The sequence below is a fragment of the Sitophilus oryzae genome, unplaced genomic scaffold, assembly GCF_002938485.1.
Source record: "Sitophilus oryzae breed Bouriz unplaced genomic scaffold, Soryzae_2.0 scaffold_1111_pilon_pilon, whole genome shotgun sequence".
Taxonomy (NCBI): domain Eukaryota; kingdom Metazoa; phylum Arthropoda; class Insecta; order Coleoptera; family Curculionidae; genus Sitophilus; species Sitophilus oryzae.
The window spans coordinates 3,476,468-3,501,186 of NW_022145740.1; the positions used below are offsets into that span (position 1 = coordinate 3,476,468).

General features: G+C 33.1%; 1 protein-coding gene across 1 annotated transcript; it reads left to right on the forward strand.

The window, feature by feature from the left end:
• Positions 1-1,596: 1,596 nt before the first annotated feature.
• On the forward strand, positions 1,597-23,965 carry LOC115881598 (jerky protein homolog-like). The gene is made up of 2 exons (XM_030899143.1): positions 1,597-1,673; positions 23,101-23,965. The coding sequence occupies exons 1-2, from the start codon at positions 1,597-1,599 to the stop codon at positions 23,963-23,965; spliced, it is 942 nt and encodes a 313-aa protein (XP_030755003.1).
• The last annotated feature ends 754 nt before the right edge of the window (positions 23,966-24,719 follow it).

The window sequence follows — 24,719 nt, forward strand, 5'->3', positions numbered from 1 at the left end:
TTTTGTCCTTGAGTTTGACGATTTCTTTTTTTCCATTAGTGAGCTTGCGTCTCATTATTTTCATGCTCTTATTATCCTCGATAGTTTTAATAATTTTTTCGTTTCTGTGCTTTCTTATGTCTTTTCTGATTTCTCTTGATACTTCCTTATTTAGTTTATTCAAATCACCTTGACTGGCGTGTTCGTCGCTTTTCAATTTCCTTCTTTGTTCCATTTTGCGTTGTGTTTCCAAACTGATCTTTTCCTCCTTCAGATTTGTTGGGCAACATTTCTTTTGGGCTTCCGTTATTGCTTCTACTATTATATCATTTAGGATATTAAAATCGTTTGGTGGTGATATGTTTTGAAGGGTTTGAGTGATGTGGTTTCCGAATTCCTGTATACTTCTCGGGTGTGTCCATGTCTTACTTTGTTTTTTCCTTATCATTTTGTGCCGTTCGTAATTGGTGTTTACTATAATTGTGGCTCTCACCATTCGATGGTCTGCTTGATGGACCTCGCTTGATTTTGCAAATTTATTAAGGACCGTTACATCTCTAAATATGTACCTTTTGTCAGTGATAAAGTAATCGATTTCGTTTTTCGTTCTGCCATCTGGGCTATTCCATGTCCATCTGCGGTGGGGTTTCTTCTGGAAGAAACTGTTCATTTGAAACAAGTTTTTCTCTAATAGGAAATTTAAAAGAGTATCACCACGATCGTTTCGTCCTGGGCTTCCAAAATTGCCTAAGGCAGTTTTTGATGGTTCTAATTTCGTTCCCAATTTGGCATTAAAGTCACCGCATACGACAGTGAAATGTGTATGGTTATTTGAGATAGCTGTACATAAATCATCATAAAAAGTCTCAATCTCCTCGTCTATATGTTCTGTTGTTGGAGCGTAAACTTGAACTACTTTTAGGTTATATCTAGTGTTTATTTTAAAAATGGCCTATATTACTCTAGTGGATACTGAGTGGATGATTTTCAGGCTTTCTGCTAGCCTTTTATTTATAAAAAAAAACTACACCTCCTATTGACTGGTGTTGTTTTCCATTATAGTAAAACAAATGACCAGATTTTAGGGTCTCGAGACCTTCACCTCGTCTCCTGACTTCGCTCATTCCGACAATGTCCCATCTTATCTTTTCCAATTCCTTTTTCATTTCGGTAAAACTTTCTTCAGATAGTAGAGTTCTAGTATTAAAGGTTGCAATTTTGGGAACTGTTGATTTCTTCAGACCTACTCTTGTCAAATTTGTGTCCCCCCCAGAATCCTTGGGACAGTTAGTTTCCGTTGACCTTAGTTTCCGTTTTGTTTTGAAATCTGACATTTGTAAGGGTTTTGGCTAAGAGTACAATGCCGCGCTAGCCGCTGCGTGTTGGCAAGGTTAATTTCAGCCGCCCAATCTGGGAACAGACGCTGTTCGCAGCCGCCCACTCTGGGTCAGTCGCTGCTATTTGTGCGTTCTTTTACGCGTATAGATTCACCATATCTGGCTATCCTCACTTAATTTTGCCTGCAGGTCGGTGAGTTGCCCGGGGTGTGTCGCGTGGAGCCATAAGTGAGAATTGGGTGTCCTGTGAGGACCAGTCATCGCCGACCACTCTCCGACTATGTCGTTGAGTACGGCCGTCCTTGATGAAAGGTACTACCTTTACAGCACAACCCCATACAACCCCTACATAGGAGGGTAATTATTGAATTGTATAATCTAACCTACATAGGAGTGTAATTATTGAAATACCTTTCTAGTTTTCTCTGTGGCTTAATTTTAATTATGAGGACTTTATCACTTTTTTCCTTAGCGAAAATTCTCGAAAATGGGCCCTTTCATAATCTGTTGTAAAAAAATTGACGACTACGGCTTTGATTTGTCTGACCTGGCGGTTAGAAAATTTATTCTATCTGTAAATTTATTGGTTTTGCAAATAATTACTTGAATAAAAAGTCCTGAAATAATGAGATCAATATCATTACAGTTGGGATTGGAAATTTTAGTGTTACAAAAGCAAAATAAGATTTTATTTTGCTCTTTATTTTTGAGATCAATATTAAAAGATCACACAATCAAAATCTCAAATAACAAACATGTCGATTTTAGTGAACAAATATATCTACTTTTTCGTGAAAATTACTAATCTCTTCATCAAAACTATCATGCCATGCTTTGTATGTGAGATCAAAATTGAAAATATTGCCTTTTAAAAGCTCACTCGTATAACGGTTGATCCAGGTCATGCGTGAGCATTTTCAATCGCATGATTTGATGAGTCCAGCGACTAAAACCGTGTTAGTTTTAATATGGACTAACTAAAAACTGGTTTGTATACTATTTTTTACATGACCTTTCATTTGTTTTATCATTACTTTAATATTACGTATAGTTATATATGGGACATCTTATCGAAAATGCAATACAAAACAAGCTTAACGCCTTACAGACAAAAAATACTTAACATTACAGGAGAGCAAAAAAAAACAAAAAGAAAATCTATTTAAAATGTCTAATTTTCCAGTCAAGACTTTCCGAGAAATGAACCCATCACAATGGTATACACATTAATATTTTTAGTATTATTACAAATATTAAAAAAATTATATGATATTCTGTTTTATAAAAGTTTCATTAATAGGATTCAGTATTTAATCAACCTTTTTCCCACAATAACTTTAATCGCGCTTAATATCTATTAACCAGAACAAATTTCCTCACATTATGGTACCAGATATTCCAAACAGACTACTCTAAATACCGAGATAAGAAAAACGCACAAGAAAAATCTCAGCCCGAACAGTACAGCGATTTCTTTTATATCCGGACCGGTCGTAACTCGCAGTCGAGTGTGTCTACTTGACTTAATAATTATTTTTCTTAATTAAAAACGTTATAAAAACGCACCGACAATTCTCATAGGCCCGTTGATACAACACTAATCGCGGAACTATCTGCCCTCGAGATCTCGGTTCCCAGGAAAATTTCATAGAAACAGTGGTACCAACCTTATCATTGTGTTTGGTAAGTAAACACAAGTGCTCTTTTTCGTTTATATTATAGTATAATAAAATTAATAAAATCATGCACAGTATCCTTAAACAGTACGTCCTAAATTGTTTATTGCTTATACCATTATTTAAGTGAACATATTTTAGGAAAATATGTACACTTGTATAGGATGAGTCGAATATAGAGTAATTTCATTATGATATTTACTATAAAAATTATAAGAAATGTTTAATATTTAATTTTTATGGAAGGTTAAAATACTGTAATGTACAATAAGATATTTTTGAGTAGACAGAGTAGCTCAAGAAAGTGTAGCGAATAAAACATATTATGTTGTTTTTAAATGCACCCTTCGTCAAAATGCGATTTTACTTAAAACTCTATAAGTTTTTATATATAATGTCATATACCTAAAACTAATATTTCTGTAATAATTATTTCTATTTGTTTAAAAACATAGATTTTAGTATGATACCAAGTTGTCAGTTGGAGTAGTCAAATTTCGTTAGAGAATTTTTTAGAGATATATATTAAAGTTTAATGTTGCTTAACTGTAACATTTTTGTGTTTCTGGAGTAGGCCATTCGAATCTCCATTGGTAATACAAAACACACTTAGCGGCTGTTAGTTTATATATTTATTTATTTAATATACACCATTCAACACCAAAGATAATAATTACTGAATGGATCGTACTGCATCAATTGCAAATTACAAATGAACAAATTCAGAGATCACAAAATAAGTAATTATAATAAAAGCTAAAAAACAAAACATACACAAAAGTAAAAACAAACTGCCAAAACAAGAACAATCAACAAAACAAAATTGACAAAAAAAATGATAAAAAAAATGATAATTAAAGGTAGAAAATTGGAATCTGAAATATATCCAAACTGCTCTGACGTTGATTGTAAGATAGTTGAATTCTATTAACTGGTGAATTTTTGTTAATATTAGTCCTACCAGCGTCTACATAAAATATACTCAAGTGCCGAGCTACTGCTATCTAAACAAAAATGTTCAACCTATTGAGAATATCTGAGCAGTCTATTTTATCATGAATATAACACCATATAGCGCCTTAATGTCAAATATTCCGCGGCGATCCATGAAAGAATAAAACGAATGACGTTCCAAGAATTCATCATGAGGGTAGCCTATACAAGGATAATTTCCATCTATTTTAAAACTAAGAAACTTCAGAAACCGTCACTGGACACTTTCGATGTTATTTATATGTGGCTGGTAACATGGTGACCATATAACAGATGCGTACTCCAACTTAGACCTGACAAATTTAAAATATAATAGCTTAAGTGCCTCAGGGCTGGGAAATTATTTTGCGTTTCTAATAAGAAAGCCCAAGGCTCTAAAAGACCGCTGTACAATCTCCGATATGTGTGGTATAAAAGACAGCCTACAATCGAACACAACTCCCAAATCACTTCCAAATTTCCACCTCATTTCACGTCGGATTTCTTCGTTATATAATAAATATTTATGCAAAATTGGGTTTTGTTTTATGCTGTATTCCGAAAGATGTCGACAAGCTCCTTGACAATACGTAGTTATGACAATTTCAATCGTCAAATACCTAATTTTTTAAATAATTTCCACGATAAGAAGTCACTGAACAACATAATAAAATTATGAACTTCTTCTCAGGTTGTCTATTTCGGCTGCTGCCTCCCTTCGCTAAAGATCAAAGTTTAGCACCCAAAACTCAGATCCGTAAAACTGTATTGACTCCACGGATGTTCGACCAAATCGTTTTTTTCTGGATTCTATCGAGAGATGTTGATCCCATCAAAGACTATTGGGGCACCCTACGACTCTCTTACATTTTGAATTCTAGTCTTTGCTTCTTCTGCACTCAGCTACTCTCTATTTATTATAGTACCTACATAGTATCATCATTTATAAGGACTTCAAAATTAGTATCGGTTTTAACTGCCAGATATTTGTAACTGTAGACCCAATTGGGAATATTAGTCGTAGGTCGTCTTGTGCCGAAACGACTAGATCGTTAGCGATGATCAATGAACAAAGGCACTCTTTATTGATCGGTTTACCCATACTTACTACACATTTAGAAATACATTTCAAATTTTTAGAAATATTTTTTTGTAAATAAATAGAAAAAGCTTTCGAAACTATAGTTAGAATTTTGATATTAGCTAATTCGATAATATATTAGAATTTATTTTCGAAAAGCACCACACGAAAATGAAATTTACTAATACTAATTGCAAAATGTTATTTATTGTTTTTGTGAGCCTGCTTCACTAATTACGAATAAAATTAATTATATTATTAGATTTATGTTAACCTTTACAATTATCATATTAAAACATTTCCATATAGAATTAGTTCGTTAAGCATTTGGATATGAAATATTGATAATAGTATAGTAAATTAAAGTTGATTTTGCATAAAAACAGAAAATTATAAATTATTTCAGTAATGCAAAATTCAGAACGGTAAATTATTTTGGGATTAACAATATAAACAAAAAATGATAAATAATAAATGTCGATTATTTCGAATAATTGTTTTTTATCGGTTAGGAAAAAAAACGTAAAATCTGAAACGTTCATATAGACAATAGGTACCGTATGATCGAAAAAAACGGCGTCCAGTTGGCTGGGAGATGACGATCGATGACATTTCCCATATAAATTTAGATATAAAATGACAGCGATCTTCATTTTCATAGCCATCGCTGACGCCGTTTTCTTTTCGATCATACGGTAGATTCCAATAGACTAATAATATTCTCTTCATATTGTGTGAGACGATTACACTGGGTCAGAATATGTGGAAGAAAATGTATTGGTACAAAACAGAATGTAGCTCCGCCTTGAGGAGATAGCTTTTGATCATTTTATACAATCATGACATAGAGCTGAGGAATTTTGATATCGAAAGAAGAATTCATAAGAGGACTCCAAGTAGTATGATCTATGGAGCCATATATTCTTGGAATAACAAATAGGGATCACAAGAATGGATAAGAGTGAGGACTCAGATATCGAGATTTATCCTAGAGCCAACGATCTAACGGGCAGAAGATTAAGCGGTTAAGCAGATTCAAATTTAAAATTACTTTCGCATTACTATGCTTGCTACTTAACTAATAAAATGTTTGATCTTTTTAACTACACAGTTGAATCTCACTTGCAGTTAAGATATTTCTCGTTAACACGGAATAATAGCGCAGCAATTACTAGATCAATCAACGTGTTAAGTGTAAGTTCTTGATATTTGTACGGTTGAACCGAAGAGCCTTTATTACAGAAAAAGAGTTTAAAATCTGTTGACATTGCTCACTTACAACGAACTAGACACATGTCATATCAGTCGATTTAGACACATGTGAGTCTCGCTTAAGCAACCTGACTGAATAAGTGATATTGAAAGACGGGAACAGCGCTTGATTCAAATTTCTTTTTTCTAGTTGAATATATTAAAGAGTATAGTCTGTGAAACGAATAACTTTGAATTTGACAGTTTCCGCGGGCTTTTCTAGAGTTAATTTTATTAGGTTAGCAACTTGCAGCCATGCTGACGCAATGTCGTCTCTAATAGAACAGCCTCGGAGCTAGATTTATGACGTCACGCTACTTAAATACTACGGATTAATAAATAAATACACGGAAAACATACTAATTCCTCGTATTTTTGGTTTGTATTTTAAAAATGATATAGTTTACATGAAATATACATAATATACAGTTAATAAATACAGTATATATACCTATTTATAGTAATAAATACTTTTGCAAATAAACTATGAACTATACAAATGCAGCAAATTTTTTACAATATACAAATAATGAATAGGTACATAAGATAATGGGTAAAATGTAAAATATATTTTAAATTTTGGAGAAAAAATGTCTACTACTTACTATGACTCAAATCGTACTCCATAGTCAATGTAGATAGTTTTAGTGTTAAGAATAATAATTTTAAAAAATACGTGGTCATGTTTTGATAAGTTTATATTAGTTTATTAATTGCAGTAAACATTATGTGGTGTGTGGTGTGAATATTTTATATGTAATTTTTTGGATTGTATTCGACATTATTTTTTTCATATGACAACACTGATAAAGGCTATGATCTTTTCTTTTAAACCACGTTTTTTTTAAACCAAAAAAAATTATAAAAAAACAAATGAAAACTTAATCAGCGTTTTTCCCGAACCTAAATCACAAGAAAATCAAAAATTTTAGAATAATTTTACATATAAAATGACAGCGATCTTTATTTCATAGCCATCGCTGACGCCTTTTTTTCTATGATATATTATTTGCAAATATACTATTTCGAACATTGATACTTGCAAAATATACATATACATTTTGTGAATGCAAATAATACATTTTGTTAAATTAGATCGATTTTCAAACCCCAAAATTTAAAATATATCTTACATTTTACCCATTATTAATGAAAGTACCTATTCATTATTTGTATATTGTAAAACATTTGCTGCATTTGTATTGTTCATAGTTAATTTGCCAAAGTATTTATTACTATAAATAGGTATATATATTGTATTAATTAACTGTATATTATGTATATTTCATACTGTATCATTTTTAAAATACAAACCAAAAATACGAGGAATTATTATATTTTCCATGTATTCTACAGCATATTTATTAATATGTAGTATCTCACTAGGGTGACGTCATAAATCTCGCTCCGAGGCTGTTCTATTAGAGACGGCATTGGTCTGATATTTAGAAATGTCAAAATCTGATGACATTTTACTTTTGACAATTGTGTTGATTTTTGCAAGAAGAGTAAGAACTGTCACTTGTTTTATTATTTTCCTTTTCTATTTTACGAAAGTAAAAAGAGTTACCTATCTGATTCGTTCAGGCACTCAATTTAAAGAATATCAGTAACTTTTTTGATAGAGGGATTTTATATTTGCCCTGTTGGTAAAAAATAACGGTCAAAATTCAAAGTTATTCATTTTATAGACTATACCACTAAGATGCAAACTGGAAGTCGAGGGCAATGTTATCCAGCAAGAGATGAAGTTTAAGTATCAACGCATATAAATCTCAGGATATGGTGATGTAGAAGCGGAGGTGCGAGAACGGACAACGAAGGCAACCAGAATCATACCAGAATAGCAGGATGCCTGAATGACACGATATGGCAAAATGAAAACATTGAGGTGGGAACTAAAGCGAGAATTTACAAGGCAACGGTGCGACCAATAATGACATACACTGCAGAAACTCGACCTGATACAGCGAAAACTAAACAATACTACTAGAGACAATCGAAATGAGAGTACTACGCAGAATAGCTGGAAAGATGCTTTTGGACAAGGCAAGGAGAGAAATGAAAGCATAAAAAGAGCATGCAAGGTGGAAAATGTACGGAGGAATGTTAACTTCGGACACCTTGATTATGAAAATGACCAAAACTAGCGAAATATGGGGAAAGGTAGGGGCATTTATGAAAGAAGTAATAATAGAGAAAGGAAAAGACGAAAAGGCAAGAAATGTGGAAGTATCCTAAAAATAAATAGAATAGAATATAGATAAAAAATAACATAAATAAGATATAAACCCCAAGATCACGTACGAACCCGAAATAATGCCATGCGGCGGTTTCGGGTAAGGGGAGAGGAGGAACTGACTCCTCGGAGGTGGACTTTTTTAGTGGGTAACAATTCGACTCCCACACTGTTTGGAGTTCGTCTCTATGATCGTCTCTTTCGAGATGGTGATGGGAACGAACAACACTCGCCTATAAAAGGTTTTTTACCACCCCCTCAAAAAAAGGTGGAAAATGTAAATGAGAGGGTACTCAGCAGAAAGGAAGAATGGAACGAGCGTATCAGCAGAATGGACAACAGAAGGATAGTGAGTTGCACGCGACAAATCACCGCTAAGTCGCAGAAGCTTAGGACGTCCACGAAAACGATGGAACAACTTGGATGGAACGAGCGACAACTTGTCAGTCTGACCGGTAGAAACGACGAAACTAAACAGGCGATTCGCCTAGTATGAAGAAGGAAAAGAAGAATAGATTAAAATTACCCAACTTAGTTGATTTCTTAACTAAGTTGGGTAACATAAAATATCTTCAAAATTATAACCATCTATTAGTATGTTTACCTAGAAGTATGTTTACCATTAGTATATGAAGATACCAAATATTCTGGTGCATAAATTAAGATGAAAATATCGTAGATATAATTATGCAAAAGCAGAGTGCCAGTCTAACTATATTGAAAGAATTAATATAGTTAAAAAATGAACATTTTTTGTATTTAAAGTATTTCAAAATTTTTAATGGTTTCGCAGATACACGCAGTATTATTTCATATGGCTCGTTCAACGGTCAAATACGAGAAAAAAATCATTGGGTGGCTTTAATAAAAATTTACTGTGGAAAATGCCATATAAAATATAAAACCGCGAATATTTGCTAAACCGTTAAAAATTTTGAAATACTCTAAATGCAAAATTTTTTTATTTTTTAATTATCTATCTATTGAAAAAATAATATTCAAGGAGTTCTATTAAAAAAATGAAGAAAAATTATTTTATATTTTGAAAGTTTGGCGAAGAATTTTGAACCTCCTGTATTATTTACGATTACCATATCTACCGCGAAGTAAGCACATACCATTTAAACTAAATACCGAGGTAAATACCTAATATAGTTTTGATTTCAGGACAGGTCCTTGTATTTTTAATATTTTTTTAAGAAAGGCTGAAAATATATTATATTTTTTATTTATTTATTTATTTTAATATCTCTGGAAACTATTAAAATATATTTACACGAATCTTAGGATTATGTAAAGTGATTTGAAATTACGCCAAAATGCAATAATATACAGGGTGTTGTAGAGACCAAACCATTTAAAAAAATCATCTCGATCCATTCACACTTTTTTCAGTCACCTTGTAAAACTAAATATTTTCCTGAAATACATTCTAGTACATACTTTAGGTTTGCACTTCAACGAAATTCACAGATGCCCGACGCACTATTGCCGGACCTTGTATATATGTTTAATACCCTATATCGGACAAACGAAGCACTTTTGTATAGAGGCAAATTGTATACAACTTATTTTGATTTCAAAATTATGTACAAGTTCTATGTCCGCGCAATATTTGGACATCCTGTATAGGCAAGCAAGGCAGGTCATACTCTGCCTACGAAATAGGTCCTGTCAAGCAAAAAGTTTAAACTCAAATACTTCTATTTTCTTCTTTCGATGATAAATGTCGATTTATCCGATTCCAGTGTACGTTATTATAAACTGATTAAGTCGTTAGCGATTTTTATCCCAGATAAAAGTTGTTCTCTCGTTCCTCTTCCGGGGTTTTGGCTAAGAGTACAATGCCGCGCTAGCCGCTGCGTGTTGGCAAGGTTAATTTCAGCCGCCCAATCTGGGAACAGACGCTGTTCGCAGCCGCCCACTCTGGGTCAGTCGCTGCTATTTGTGCGTTCTTTTACGCGTATAGATTCACCATATCTGACTATCCTCACTTAATTTTGCCTGCAGGTCGGTGCAGTTGCCCGGGGTGTGGCGCGTGGGGCCATAAGTGAGAATTGGGTGTCCTGTGAGGACCAGTCATCGCGGACCACTCTCCGACTATGTCGTTGAGTGCGGCCGTCCTTGATGAAAGGTACTACCTCTACAGCACAACCCCATACAACCCGTACATAGGAGGGTAATTATTGAATTGTATAATCTAACCCACATAGGAGTGTAATTATTGAAATACCTTTCTAGTTTTCTCTGTGGCTTAATTTTAATTATGAGGACTTCATCACTTTTTTCCTTAGCGAAAATTCTCGAAAATGGGCCCTTTCATAATCTGTTGTAAAAAAATTGACGACTACGGCTTTGATTTGTCTGACATGGAGGTTAGAAAATTTATTCTATCTTTAAATTTATTGGTTTTGCAAATAATTACTTGAATAAAAAGTCCTGAAATAATGAGATCAATATCATTACAGTTGGGGGTTGGAAATTTTAGTGTTACAAGAGCAAAATAAGATTTTATTTTGCTCTTTATTTTTGAGATCAATATTAAAAGATCAACAATCAAAATCTCAAACAACAAACATGTCGATTTTAGTGAACAAATATATCTACTTTTTCGTGAAAATTACTTATCTCTTCATCAAAATTATCATGCCATGCTTTGTATGTGAGATCAAAATTGAAAATATTGCATTTTAGAAGCTCACTCGTATAACGGTTGATCCAGATCACGCGTGAGCATTTCAATCGCATGATTTTGAGTCCAGCGACTAAAACCGTGTTAGTTTTAATATGGACTAACTAAAAACTGGTTTGTATACTATTTTTTACATGACCTTTCATTTGTTTTATCATTACTTTAATATTACGTATAGTTATGTTTCTTTAAATGGGACATCTTGTCGAAAATGCAATACAAAACAAGCTTAACGCCTTACAGACAAAAAATGCATAACATTACAGGAGGGCAAAAAAAAACAAAAAGAAAATCTATTTAAAATGTCTAATTTTCCAGTCAAGACTTTCCGAGAAATGAACCCGTCACAATGGTATAGACATTAATATTTTTAGTATTATTACAAATATTAAAAAAATTATATGATATTCTGTTTTATAAAAGTTTCATTAATAGGATTCAGTATTTAATCAACCTTTTTCCCACAATAACTTTAATCGCGCTTAATATCTATTAACCAGAACAAATTTCCTCACATTATGGTACCAGATATTCTAAACAGACTACTCTAAATACCGAGATAAGAAAAACGCACAAGAAAAATCTCAGCCCGAACAGTACAGCGATTTCTTTTATATCCAGACCGGTCATGTCAACTCACGCAGTCGAGTGTGTCTACTTGACTTAATAATTATTTTTCTTAATTAAAACGTTATAAAACGCGCGACAATTCTCTCATAGGCCCGTTGATACAGCACTAATCGCGGAACTATCTGCCCTCGAGATCTCGGTTCCCAGGAAAATCTCATAGAAACAGTGGTACCAACCTTATCATTGTGTTTGGTAAGTAAAAAACACAAGTGCTCTTTTTCGTTTATATTATAGTATAATAAAATTAATAAAATCATGCACAGTATCCTGAAACAGTACGTCATAAATTGTTTATTGCTTATACTATTATTTAAGTGAACATATTTTAGGAAAATATGTACACTTGTATAGGATGAGTCGAATATAGAGTAATTTCATTATGATATTTACTATAAAAATTATAAGAAATGTTTAATATTTAATTTTTATGGAAGGTTAAAATACTATAATGTACAATAAGATATTTTTGAGTAGACAGAGTAGCTCAAGAAAGTGTAGCGAATAAAACATATTATGTTATTTTTAAATGCACCCTTCGTCAAAATGCGATTTTACTTAAAACTCTATAAGTTTTTATATAAAATGTCATATACCTAAAACTAGTATTTCTGTAATAATTATTTCTATTTGTTTAAAAACATAGATTTTAGTATGATACCAAGTTGTCAGTTGGAGTAGTCAAATTTCGTTAGAGAATTTTGTAGAGATATATATTAAAGTTTAATGTTGCTTAACTGTAACATTTTTTGTGTTTCTGGGTAGGCCATTCGAATCTCCATTGGTAATACAAAACACACTTAGCGGCTGTTAGTTTATATATTTATTTATTTAATATACACCATTCAACAGCAAAGATAATAATTACTGAATGGATCGTACTGCATCAATTGCAAATTACAAATGAACAAATTCAGAGATCACAAAATAAGTAATTATAATAAAAGCTAAAAAACAAAACATACACAAAAGTAAAAACAAACTGCCAAAACAAGAACAATCAACAAAACAAAATTGACAAAAAAAATGATAATAAAAATGATAATTAAAGGTAGAAAATTGGAATCTGAAATATATCCAAACTGCTCTGACGTTGATTGTAAGATAGTTGCATTCTATTAACTGGTGCATTTTTGTTAATATTAGTCCTACCCCCGTCTACATAAAATATACCCAAGTGCCGAGCTACTGCTCTCTAAACAAAAATGTTCAACCTATTGAGAATATCTGAGCAGTTTATTTTATCATGAATATAACACCATATAGCGCCTTAATGTCAAATATTCCGCGGCGATCCATGAAAGAATAAACCGAATGACGTTCCAAGAATTCATCATGAGGGTAGCCTATACAAGGATAATTTCCATCTATTTTAAAACTAAGAAACTTCAGAAACCGTCACGGGACACTGTCTGGTGTCACAACGTCACTGGACACTGGATGTTATTTATATGTGGCTGGTAACATGGTGACCATATAACAGATGCGTACTCCAACTTAGACCTGACAAATTTAAAATATAATAGCTTAAGTGCCTCAGGGCTGGAAAATTATTTTACGTTTCTAATAATAAAGCCCAAGGTTCTAAAAGACCGCTGTACAATCTCCGATATGTGTGGTATAAAAGACAGCCTGCAATCGAACACAACTCCCAAATCACTTCCAAATTTCCACCTCATTTCACGTCGGATCTCTTCGTTATATAATAAATATTTATGCAAAATTGGGTTTTGTTTTATGCTGTATTCCGAAAGATGTCGACAAGCTTCTTGACAATACGTAGTTATGACAATTTCAATCGTCAAATACTTAATTTTTTAAATAATTTCCACGAAAAGAAGTCACTGAACAACATAATAAAATTATGAACTTCTTCTCAGGTTGTCTATTTCGACTGCTGCCTCCCTTCGCTAAAGATCAAAGTTTAACACCCAAAACTCAGATCCGTACAACTGTATTGACTCCACGGATGTTGACCAAATCGTTTTTTTTTTTTTGATTCTATCGAGAGATGTTGATCCCATCAGAGACTATTGGGGCACCCTACGACTCTCTTACATTTTGAATTCGAGTCTCAGTCATTCGAACTGCACTCAGCTACTCTCTATTTATTATAGTACCTACATAGTATCATCATTTATAAGGACTTCAAAATTAGTATCGGTTTTAACTGCCAGATATTTTTGTAACTGTAGACCCAATTGGGAATATTAGTCGTAGGTCGTCTTGTGCCGAAACGACTAGATCGTTAGCGATGATCAATGAACAAAGGCACTCTTTATTGATCGATTTACCCATACTTACAGTACGTCTGTTCGTTCTGTAGCTACGGGGTATCCGTGAGAGGGGAAACGATATTCTCTCGATGTTTTTCGTAAAAAAATAGACGACGCGTCCCATCAATAAAAATTCAACAAATTTGCAAGTAGCCAATAAAATGAGTGGACGGAGCCATTTGCGGTGACGTACTCGTTAAGTCGACGAATAAAATAAATTGCTATTTATTTAAATATTTTTTGTCCGCATTCCTTTCATAGACACAGATCCAGCAGACGTACTGTACTACACATTTAGAAATACATTTCAAATTTTTAGAAATATTTTTTATAAATAAATAGAAAAAGCTTACGAAACTATAGTTAGAATTTTGATATTAGCTAATTCGATAATATATTAGAATTTATTTTCGAAAAGCACCACACGAAAATGAAATTTACTAGTACTAATTGCAAAATGTTATTTATTGTTTTTGTGAGCCTGCTTCACTAATTACGAATAAAATTAATTATATTATTAGATTTATGTTAACCTTTACAATTATCATATTAAAACATTTCCATATAGTATTAGTTCGTTAAGCATTTGGATATGAAATATTGAAATAGTATAGTAAATTAAAGTTGATTTTGCATAAAAACAGAAAATTATAAATTATTTTAGTAATACAAAATTCAGAACGGTAAATTATTTTGGGATTAGCAATATAAACAAAAAATGATAAATAATAAATGTCCATTATTTCGAATAATTGTTTTTTATCGGTTAGGAAAAAAAAACGTAAAATCTGAAACGTCCATATATACAATAGGTACCGTATGATCGAAAAAAAAACGGCGTCCAGTTGGCTGGGAGATGACGATCGATGACATTTCCCATATAAATTTACATATAAAATGACAGCGATCTTCATTTTCATAGCCATCGCTGACGCCGTTTTCTTTTCGATCATACGGTAGATTCTAATAGACTAATAATATTCTTCATATTGTGTGAGACGATTACACTGGGTCAGAATATGTGGAAGAAAATTTATTGGTACAAAACAGAATGTAGCTCCGCCTTGAGGAGATAGTTTTTGATCATTTTATACAATCATGACATAGAGCTGAGGAATTTTGATATCGAAAGAAGAATTCATAATAGGACTCCAAGTAGTATGATCTATGGAGCCATATATTCTTGGAATAACAAATAGGGATCACAAGAATGGATAAGAGAGAGGACTCAGGTATCGAGATTTATCCTAGAGCCAACGATCTAACGGGCAGAAGATTAAGCGGTTAAGCAGATTCAAATTTAAAATTACTTTCGCATTACTATGCTTGCTACTTAACTAATAAAATGTTTGATCTTTTTAACTACAGAGTTGAATCTCACTTGCAGTTAAGATATTTCTCGTTAACACGGAATAATAGCGCAGCAATTACTAGATCAATCAACGTGTTAAGTGTAAGTTTTTGATATTTGTACGGTTGAACCGAAGAGCCTTTATTACAGAAAAAGAGTTTATAATCTGTTGACATTGCTCACTTACAACGAACTAGACACATGTCATATCAGTCGATTTAGACACATGTGAGTCTCGCTTAAGCAACCTGACTGAGTAAGTGATATTGAAAGACGGGAACAGCGCTTGCTTCAAATTTCTTTTTTCTAGTTGAATATATTAAAGAGTATAGTCTGTGAAACGAATAACTTTGAATTTGACAGTTCCCGCGGGCTTTTCTAGAGTTAATTTTATTAGGTTAGCAACTTGCAGCCATGCTGACGCAATGTCGTCTCTAATAGAACAGCCTCGGAGCTAGATTTATGACGTCACGCTAGTTAAATACTACGGATTAATAAATAAATACACGGAAAACATACTAATTCCTCGTATTTTTGGTTACTATTTTAAAAATGATATAGTTTACATAAAATATACATAATATACAGTTAATAAATACAGTATATATACCTATTTATAGTAATAAATACTTTCGCAAATAAACTATGAACTATACAAATGCAGCAAATTTTTTGCAATATACAAATAATGAATAGGTACATAAGATAATGGGTAAAATGTAAAATATATTTTAAATTTTGGAGAAAAAATGTCTACTACTTACTATGACTGAAATCGTACTCCATAGTCAATGTAGATAGTTTTAGTGTTAAGAATAATAATTTTAAAAAATACGTGGTCATGTTTTTGATAAGTTTATATTAGTTTATTAATTGCAGTAAACATTATGTGGTGTGTGGTGTGAATATTTTATATGTAATTTTTGGATTGTATTCGACATTATTTTTTCATATGACAACACTGATAAAGGCTATGATCTTTTTTTTTAAACCACGTTTTTTTTTTTTTAACCAAAAAAATTATGAAAAAACAAATGAAAACTTAATCAGCGTTTTTCCCGAACCTAAATCACAAGAAAATCAAAAATTTTAGAATAATTTTACATATAAAATGACAGCGATCTTTATTTCATAGCCATCGCTGACGCCTTTTTTTCTATGATATTTTATTTGCAAATATAATATTTCGAACATTGATACTTGCAAAATAGACATATACATTTTGTGAATGCAAATAATAATACATTTTGTTAAATTAGATCGATTTTCAAACCCCAAAATTTAAAATATATCTTACATTTTACCCATTATTAATGAAAGTACCTATTCATTATTTGTATATTGTAAAACATTTGCTGCATTTGTATGGTTCATAGTTAATTTGCCAAAGTATTTATTACTATAAATAGGTATATATATATTGTATTAATTAACTGTATATTATGTATATTTCATGTAAACTGTATCATTTTTAAAATACAAACCAAAAATACGAGGAATTATTATATTTTCCATGTATTCTACAGCATATTTATTAATATGTAGTATCTCACTAGGGTGACGTCATAAATCTCGCTCCGAGGGTGTTCTATTAGAGACGGCATTGGTCTGATATTTAGAAATGTCAAAGCAAAAAAAAATGTCAAGCAGAAACTCGACCTGATACAGCGAAAACTAACTTCGGACACCTTGATTATGAAAATGACCAAAACTAGCGAAATATGGGGAAAGGTAGGGGCATTTATGAAAGAAGTAATAATAGAGAAAGGAAAAGACGAAAAGGCAAGAAATGTGGAAGTATCCTAAAAATAAATAGAATAGAATATAGATAAAAAATAACATAAATAAGATATAAACCCCAAGATCACGTACGAACACGAAGTAATGCCATGCGGTGGTTCCGGGTAAGGGGAGAGGAGGAGCTGACTCCTCGGAGGTGGACTTTTTTAGTGGGTAACAATTCGACTCCCACACTGTTTGGAGTTTGTCTCTATGATCGTCTCTTTCGAGATGGTGATGGGAACGAACAACACTCGCCTATAAAAGGTTTTTTACCACCCCCTCAAAAAAAAGGTGGAAAATGTAAATGAGAGGGTACTCAGCAGAAAGGAAGAATGGAACGAGCGTATCAGCAGAATGGACAACAGAAGGATAGTGAGTTGCACGCGACAAATCACCGCTAAGTCGCAGAAGCTTAGGACGTCCACGAAAACGATGGAACAACTTGGATGGAACGAGCGACAACTTGTCAGTCTGACCGGTAGAAACGACGAAACTAAACAGGCGATTCGCCTAGTATGAAGAAGGAAGAAGAAGAATATATTAAAATTACCCAACTTAGTTGATTTCTTAACTAAGTTGGGTAACATAAAATATCTTCAAAATTAACCATCTATTAGTATGTTTACCTAGAAGTATGTTTACCATTAGTATATGAAGATACCAAATATTCTGGTGCATAAATTAAGATGAAAATATCGTAGATATAATTATGCAAAAGCAGAGTGCCAGTCTAACTATATTGAAAGAATTAATATAGTTAAAAATGAACATTTTTTGTATTTAAAGTATTTCAAAATTTTAAATGGTTTCGCAGATACACGCAGTATTATTTCATATGGCTCGTTCAACGGTCAAATACGAGAAAAAAATCATTGGGTGGCTTTAATAAAAATTTACTGTGGAAAATGCCATATAAAATATAAAACCGCGAATATTTGCTAAACCGTTAAAAATTTTGAAATACTCTAAATGCAAAATTTTTTTATTTTTTAATTATCTATCTATTGAAAAAATAATATTCAAGGAGTTCTATTAAAAAATGAAGAAAAATTATTTTATATTTTAAAAGTTTGGCGAAAGAATTTTGAACCTCCTGTATTATTTACGATTACCATATCTACCGCAAAGTAAGCACATACCATTTAAACTAAATACCGAGGTAAATACCTAATATAGTTTTGATTTCAGGACAGGTCCTTGTATTTTTAATATTTTTTTAAGAAAGGCTGAAAATATATTATATTTTTTATTTATTTATTTATTTTAATATCTCTGAAACTATCAAAATATATTTACACGAATCTTAGGATTATGTAAAGTGATTTGAAATTACGCCAAAATGCAATAATATACAGGGTGTTGTAGAGACCAAACCATTTAAACAAATCATCTCGATCCATTCACACTTTTTTCAGCCACCTTGTAAAAGTAAATATTTTCGTGAAATACATTCTAGTACATACTTTAGGTTTGCACTTCAACGAAATTCACAGATGCCCGACGCACTATTGCCGGACCTTGTATATATGTTTAATACCCTATATCGGACAAACGAAGCATTTTTGTATAGAGGTAAATTGTATACAACTTATTTTGATTTCAAAATTATGTACAAGTTCTATGTCCGCGCAATATTTGGACATCCTGTATAGGCAAGCAAGGCAGGTCATACTCTGCCTACGAAATAAGTCCTGTCAAGCAAAAAGTTTAAACTCAAATACTTCTATTTTCTTCTTTCGATGATAAATGTCGATTTATCCGATTCCAGTGTACGTTATTATAAACTGATTAAGTCGTTAGCGATTTTTATCCCAGATAAAAGTTGTTCTCTCGTTCCTCTTCCTCTACGTTTCCCCCGGGTCCACCTTGTTCCACCTCGTCGTTTGTATTCCGGTGCGCGGCAGGATACGCCAACGACGTTTCGAGGACTTTTCTCTCTTTCGAGTGTTTCTATTAAGTTCTCGAATTCTTTTTGTACCGGGCGCATTTCTAACTATCTCACGGGTCCTTTAGGTGGCTTAAGTTCCCAGAAGAGTTTTTCCTTTTCGGTTCAAGGTTTGTTCGACGTAGAAAAGACGGAGAGAGTTCGAGAATGTGTGTGTTCGGCAACTGAATTAGATTTGCGGCTAATGAATGGTCAATGTTTCAAATGCTAAATTTTGGCCGTGCTGTTTTATATAATTGTGCGACTGTAGCCGTTGCAATTTATAAAGAATGTGCTTTTTTATTTTAGGCGTATTTTCGTATTTTTATAGAACATCTACAATCTACAGGAGTATGCCAAATAAATGCCTAAATAAAAATTCGCTACTAATACCATCTTTCCTAGGAGAATTATCATAATTGTCGTACGTATATAGCGTTTATATGCCTTGGGTTAGGTATATCTTACTATGCTAGAGCCGTTCAGCATACAAGGAAGTAATGTCGCTAGCACTAGGCTTCAACCGCCTATTATTGACCCAGGATTGTCAATCACAAGTACTCATATAAGACTGAATCGACCTAGGTACCCAAACTATTTCTATTATTATTAAAAGTGATGGGTGCAGAAGAGTTTTCAAACTATTAAAGGGACGATTATTTCTCTCGGAACGTCCGTAATCCAGAGAATTTCGCAATTTCAGCATTTTCTCTCTCTCACACACACTCCCACCCTTTGCACTATCCCACTCATTTCCCCTCACGGCGACCTCTTTCCCTTTCCACGTGCCGGCCTTCCTTCACGCGGTACTTTCCGAAATAAAACTTTGGATAAAGTTTAAAAGCGAAGTCATCTGAGCTGAAAAAATACGACACTGACTGGTAACGAAAATCTGCGCCAAAATTTTCTCCCGCTCACACTCGGTTAAATTTACATATAACATGACAGCCATTTCAAAGCCATCGATGACGCCGCATTTTTCGATCATATTGTATTTTCTGCTGTCATATCATAATTATAATAAGAAACCTAATACGAATATTTATTGTTAAAAACAAATTCCGATCCAAATGGTAATTTTTTCTCCCATTTTTTCTGAAAATTCTGTTTCGTAAATCGGACCTAATCCTTTGAAGGGCTATACACAGTTTCCACTTTAGACGTGTCTTTTGCCCAGGAAAAAACAGAACACGCCCCCCCCCCACCGGCACGCGACGCACAATTATTTCTCTCGGAACGTCCGTAATCCAGAGAATTTCGCAATTTCAGCATTCTCTCTCTCTCACCCACTCCCATCCTTTGCACTATCCCACTCATTTCCCCTCACGGCGACCTCTTTCCCTTTCCACATGCCGACCTTCCTTCGCACGTTACTTTCCGAAATAAAACTTTGGCTAAAGTTTAAAAGCGAAGTCATCTGAGCTGACAAAAAGACGGCACTGACTGGTAACGAAAATCTGCGCCAAAGTTTTCTCCAACTCACACTCGGTTGCGTGTTATAATTCAATGGAGGAATGTCGACGTTTCAACGTACAACCCAGTCAGTCACTTGTACGTTTGTTTGCTAGTTGTTTAATGGAATATTATTGAAATTCTGTGAAATCTAATAAAACGGTTGATTTCATATGGAAACTTTACAAACAGGGGAGTTATTGTTCAAGGTGGAATCACAATTTCCAAATTATAACACAGACCATGTTTGGATCAGAAATAGAGAACGGTTGCAATCATATATAAAATACCTTAGATCACATAAAATAAGTAATGATTTTTATAATTTTATATATTTTAAACCAAACCAAACCAAACGACATATCGCTGTCAAGTGCTACCTGAACCAAGATCAACCTGTAGCAAGGAAGTTTTTGCTGCAGACTTTACGATAAAGATTCTAAAACAGCAGAGCACATAACATGTAACTGCTAGGCTGTGGATCGCAAGAGACACTTTATATTTGGGAATACAAAACCAAAACTGCAGGAAGTATGCTTCCATCCTATCATGAACCTGCACGAGCTGGTGCAGGGCACAGGGAGACTTGGCACATACATAGAAAGGATACAGACATACAGGTCACAGTCATTCCGGTATAGGATAGTAAGTAGTAAGATATTTAGGTATTTAAACTATTTTTCTACTTATTACTACTATTATTATGCTTATCCTACCAGAGTTATTAGTAGTAGAGTGGTAGAAAAAATGAAAATAAAGATCTGACAAAAATATATAAGATTCTTTAACCGTCAAAGTCAAAGATAACTTGATCATCAGTCAATTTTTACATAAGGCAACCGTTATAAGTAATAATGTTCTTGTGTATAAAGATGCAACTTGGAATTGATTGCTAAGTTGTCACAATTAATTTTTAAAACCAATTGCTATAGAATCACAATTTTTAATTTATTACAACCAACATCAAAAACTCGTAATCGAGACGTATATACATATAGAAATAATAGTTATTTAGAAATAATATTTCAAGATATCGCTGCAATTCTCTGCCAATTCATGTTCTCCTGATATGTTTTCAACCGGTTAGTTATCGTGCAGCGCGTCGTTCGCTTTGCGGCAATATTGACTGAACGCAGTGGACCTCCAACACAAATCCTCCACCGGAATAAAATAATAAAAAAATATTTCTGGGTGACTCTTGTACAGGGTGAGTCTTAAATAAGTGCAAATATTTTTAGGGGTAGTATATTTCGACCCCAGAAACACGATATAATTTTTTTTCGCGAAAAAAAAATTTGGAATTTGTTTTTTTTTTAGTTTTTAGTTAAAAAACATAATTTCTTGATAATATGGCAACATAGGTAGTAAATTAAATTTACAAAAAAGATAATTGAGAAAAGATCCAGTAGTTCTCAAAATTTTAGCAATAAAATATTTTTTTTTTGGAAATTTTCGAAGTGAACTTGGTTACTTTGGATTTAATTTAAGAGCGGTAAAGGGAAAATATGTTTCTTTTATCGAGATCTACCAACCCTGAAAATATTTGCACTTATTTAAAAGTATAATGGCGATAAAAAAATTTAAACTTAAGCGCGATAAAATATCAAAAACGAAGAATTTCAATTCAACTTACAGTTGATATTTGCACCTGCAAATATACAGTAAAGACTCGATAATCCGAATTCCTTGCTAGTCCGGATCGGCAGCGCACTTGCATTATGTGCCTTGTAATCCGGATTTCGTATGATTCGGTAATCCGAATTTGTGGTTCTAACTTGTTTTAACGCGTTTTCTCGAAGCGATAATTCATTTATATCGTAATAACTTGACCGCCGGACGTGTTTTAACGTAGGTACCTAGTTCAGAATGGGGAAACGTAAACAAATCGCTTTGACGATAAAACAAAAAGGTGAAATATGAGATCAACTAATAAATGGTGTTAGTGGTAAATTACTTGCCCAAAAGTATGGCATTGGAACTTCTACTATTTCCGACATTAAGAAAAGTGAGAATAAAATAAGGAGGTAAGATTAACTACAAACATATTTTGAAAAGAGCCTCAATCATATCAATTCTTTTATATTTATTGGAATTTGTCAATCCGGACCAGGTGTTCGTAAAACCCTCCGGCAGGCAGAATACCCAGAAATGAACGAAGCAAACATATTCCCCTTTCATTTGAAATACCAGGCGCAAAAGCTCGTCAACTCTTCCAGAATATTTATGGAAAAGATACATTTACTGCAAGTAGAGGCTGGCTTCTCAATTTTAAAAAAAGACATGGATAAGATATCTTAAAATCTGCGGAGAGAAATTACCCAATGATGAATCTGCTGTACCGCCATTTATTGCTAAACTAAGGCAAGTTATTAAATCACGATCTTGCTCCTCGGCAAATTTATAATGCTGACGAGTCAGGACTCTTTTGGAAGTTATTACCTGATAAAACCTTAGTTTACAGTAACGAAGCAACGGCGCCCGGCAGAAAATCAAGCAAGGAGCGAATTACGTTTTTAGCTTGCACAAATGGTGATGGTACCCAAAAACTTCAACTTCTTATCATCGGAAAAGCAAAGAATCCAAGAGCATTCAAAAACAAAGCTTTGCCTGTCGAATATGTCTCTAGTGGTAACGCATGGATGACGTCTGCAATTTTTAAGGATTGGTTTCGTAATTCATTCTGCAAACAAGTAAAATCATTTTTGAAAAGCCATCGACTTCCTGAAAAAGCCTTACTGTTAATTGATAACGCGCCCAGTCACTGCTCTGAGAAGGAATTAATTAGTGAAGATGGGAAAATTTTCACTTTGTTTCTACCCCCAAACTGCACAGCTTTGATTCAACCAATGGATCAAAGTTCGATCAGATTAACAAAGCTAAACTACCGAAAAGGTCTTTTAGCCCATATCCTTTTGCAATTTGAAGACGGGGATGATATTGGTAAATGCATTAAGCAAATTAATCTTATGGATGCAGTTTGTTTACTCCATAATTCATGGCAAAAATTTACAACGACCACTTTAGAAAAGTGTTGGCATAAACTTTTATCAGGCAATTTAGCAGATTATGACCCCGATGATATCATTCCCCTACGCCAGTTGCAAAAGAAATTGCAGCAAGCAAAACATGGCTACCAAGACATTTTAAACATGTTGACGCAAATTGATGGAGAAATTCATACAAATGCTGAAATGAATCAATGGGTTGAAAACTCTGAGAATATCATAGAGGATGGTGATCTCGAACATGAAGTTATAGATGACGCCGACGAGACCAGCGATGAAGCTATATCCAGTCAAAAAAAGGCAAGCACGTTGATGCATTAAAATATTTTACACTGGGATTGCAGTGGGCTGAAGAGAATGATCTTAGTATTAACGATATTCTTGTCTTAAAAAATATACAAGAGGAAGCTATAGTTAAGCATTCTTCAGTTAATGTACTTAAAAAACAAAGTAAAATCTCTGATTATTTAAAATAATGTAGTATGTATTTTATACTTTGGTATCCATAGGATGTATGTTCCCATTCACAACGAGTTTTGTTATAGAATATACTTATTCTTACTTAAAATATATTTGTTTTTAAGGTTTTGCTAATAAAAATGTTTTATTTTATTCGTTTTTTTAAATATATATGTAAAAAGGCAAATCGCGATAATCCGGATTTTTTTTATTAATCCGGACTAACCTGTGCTTTAATTGATCCGGATTATCGAGTCTTTACTATATTATTGTTTCATTACACTAACTGCTTTTGCAGCTTCTACTCCAGTAATAAATATTTATTTATGTTATAAATTATCTAAATCGACTTTTACAGTGTGAGTGAAATGTTTGTGGACAAGCTCGTGGACAAGGCAACGTAGGAGCCTAGGTCCAGAATTTCGAAACGAATATTTACACTGTTTTATTTTATATTGTTTGGATAAAATCTACGTTTTCAAGCAACTGAATATTTTTTAATCCTTAAATTTAGGTTTCTATGTATTTTTATGTATGTTTTGGCTGCTATACACGTGAACACAGTGTCATCAGTACCGAGATAAAATTTGAAAATTATTTAAATTTTCCTGATTCT

Bases quoted from the DNA above. Each gene is read 5' to 3' on its own strand.
- LOC115881598 (XM_030899143.1), top strand. From the start codon at position 1,597: ATGTCGTTGAGTACGGCCGTCCTTGATGAAAGGTACTACCTTTACAGC. The intron at 1,674-23,100 runs GTAATTATTGAA...CTTAGTTTACAG, and splicing joins TACAACCCCTACATAGGAGG to TAACGAAGCAACGGCGCCCG.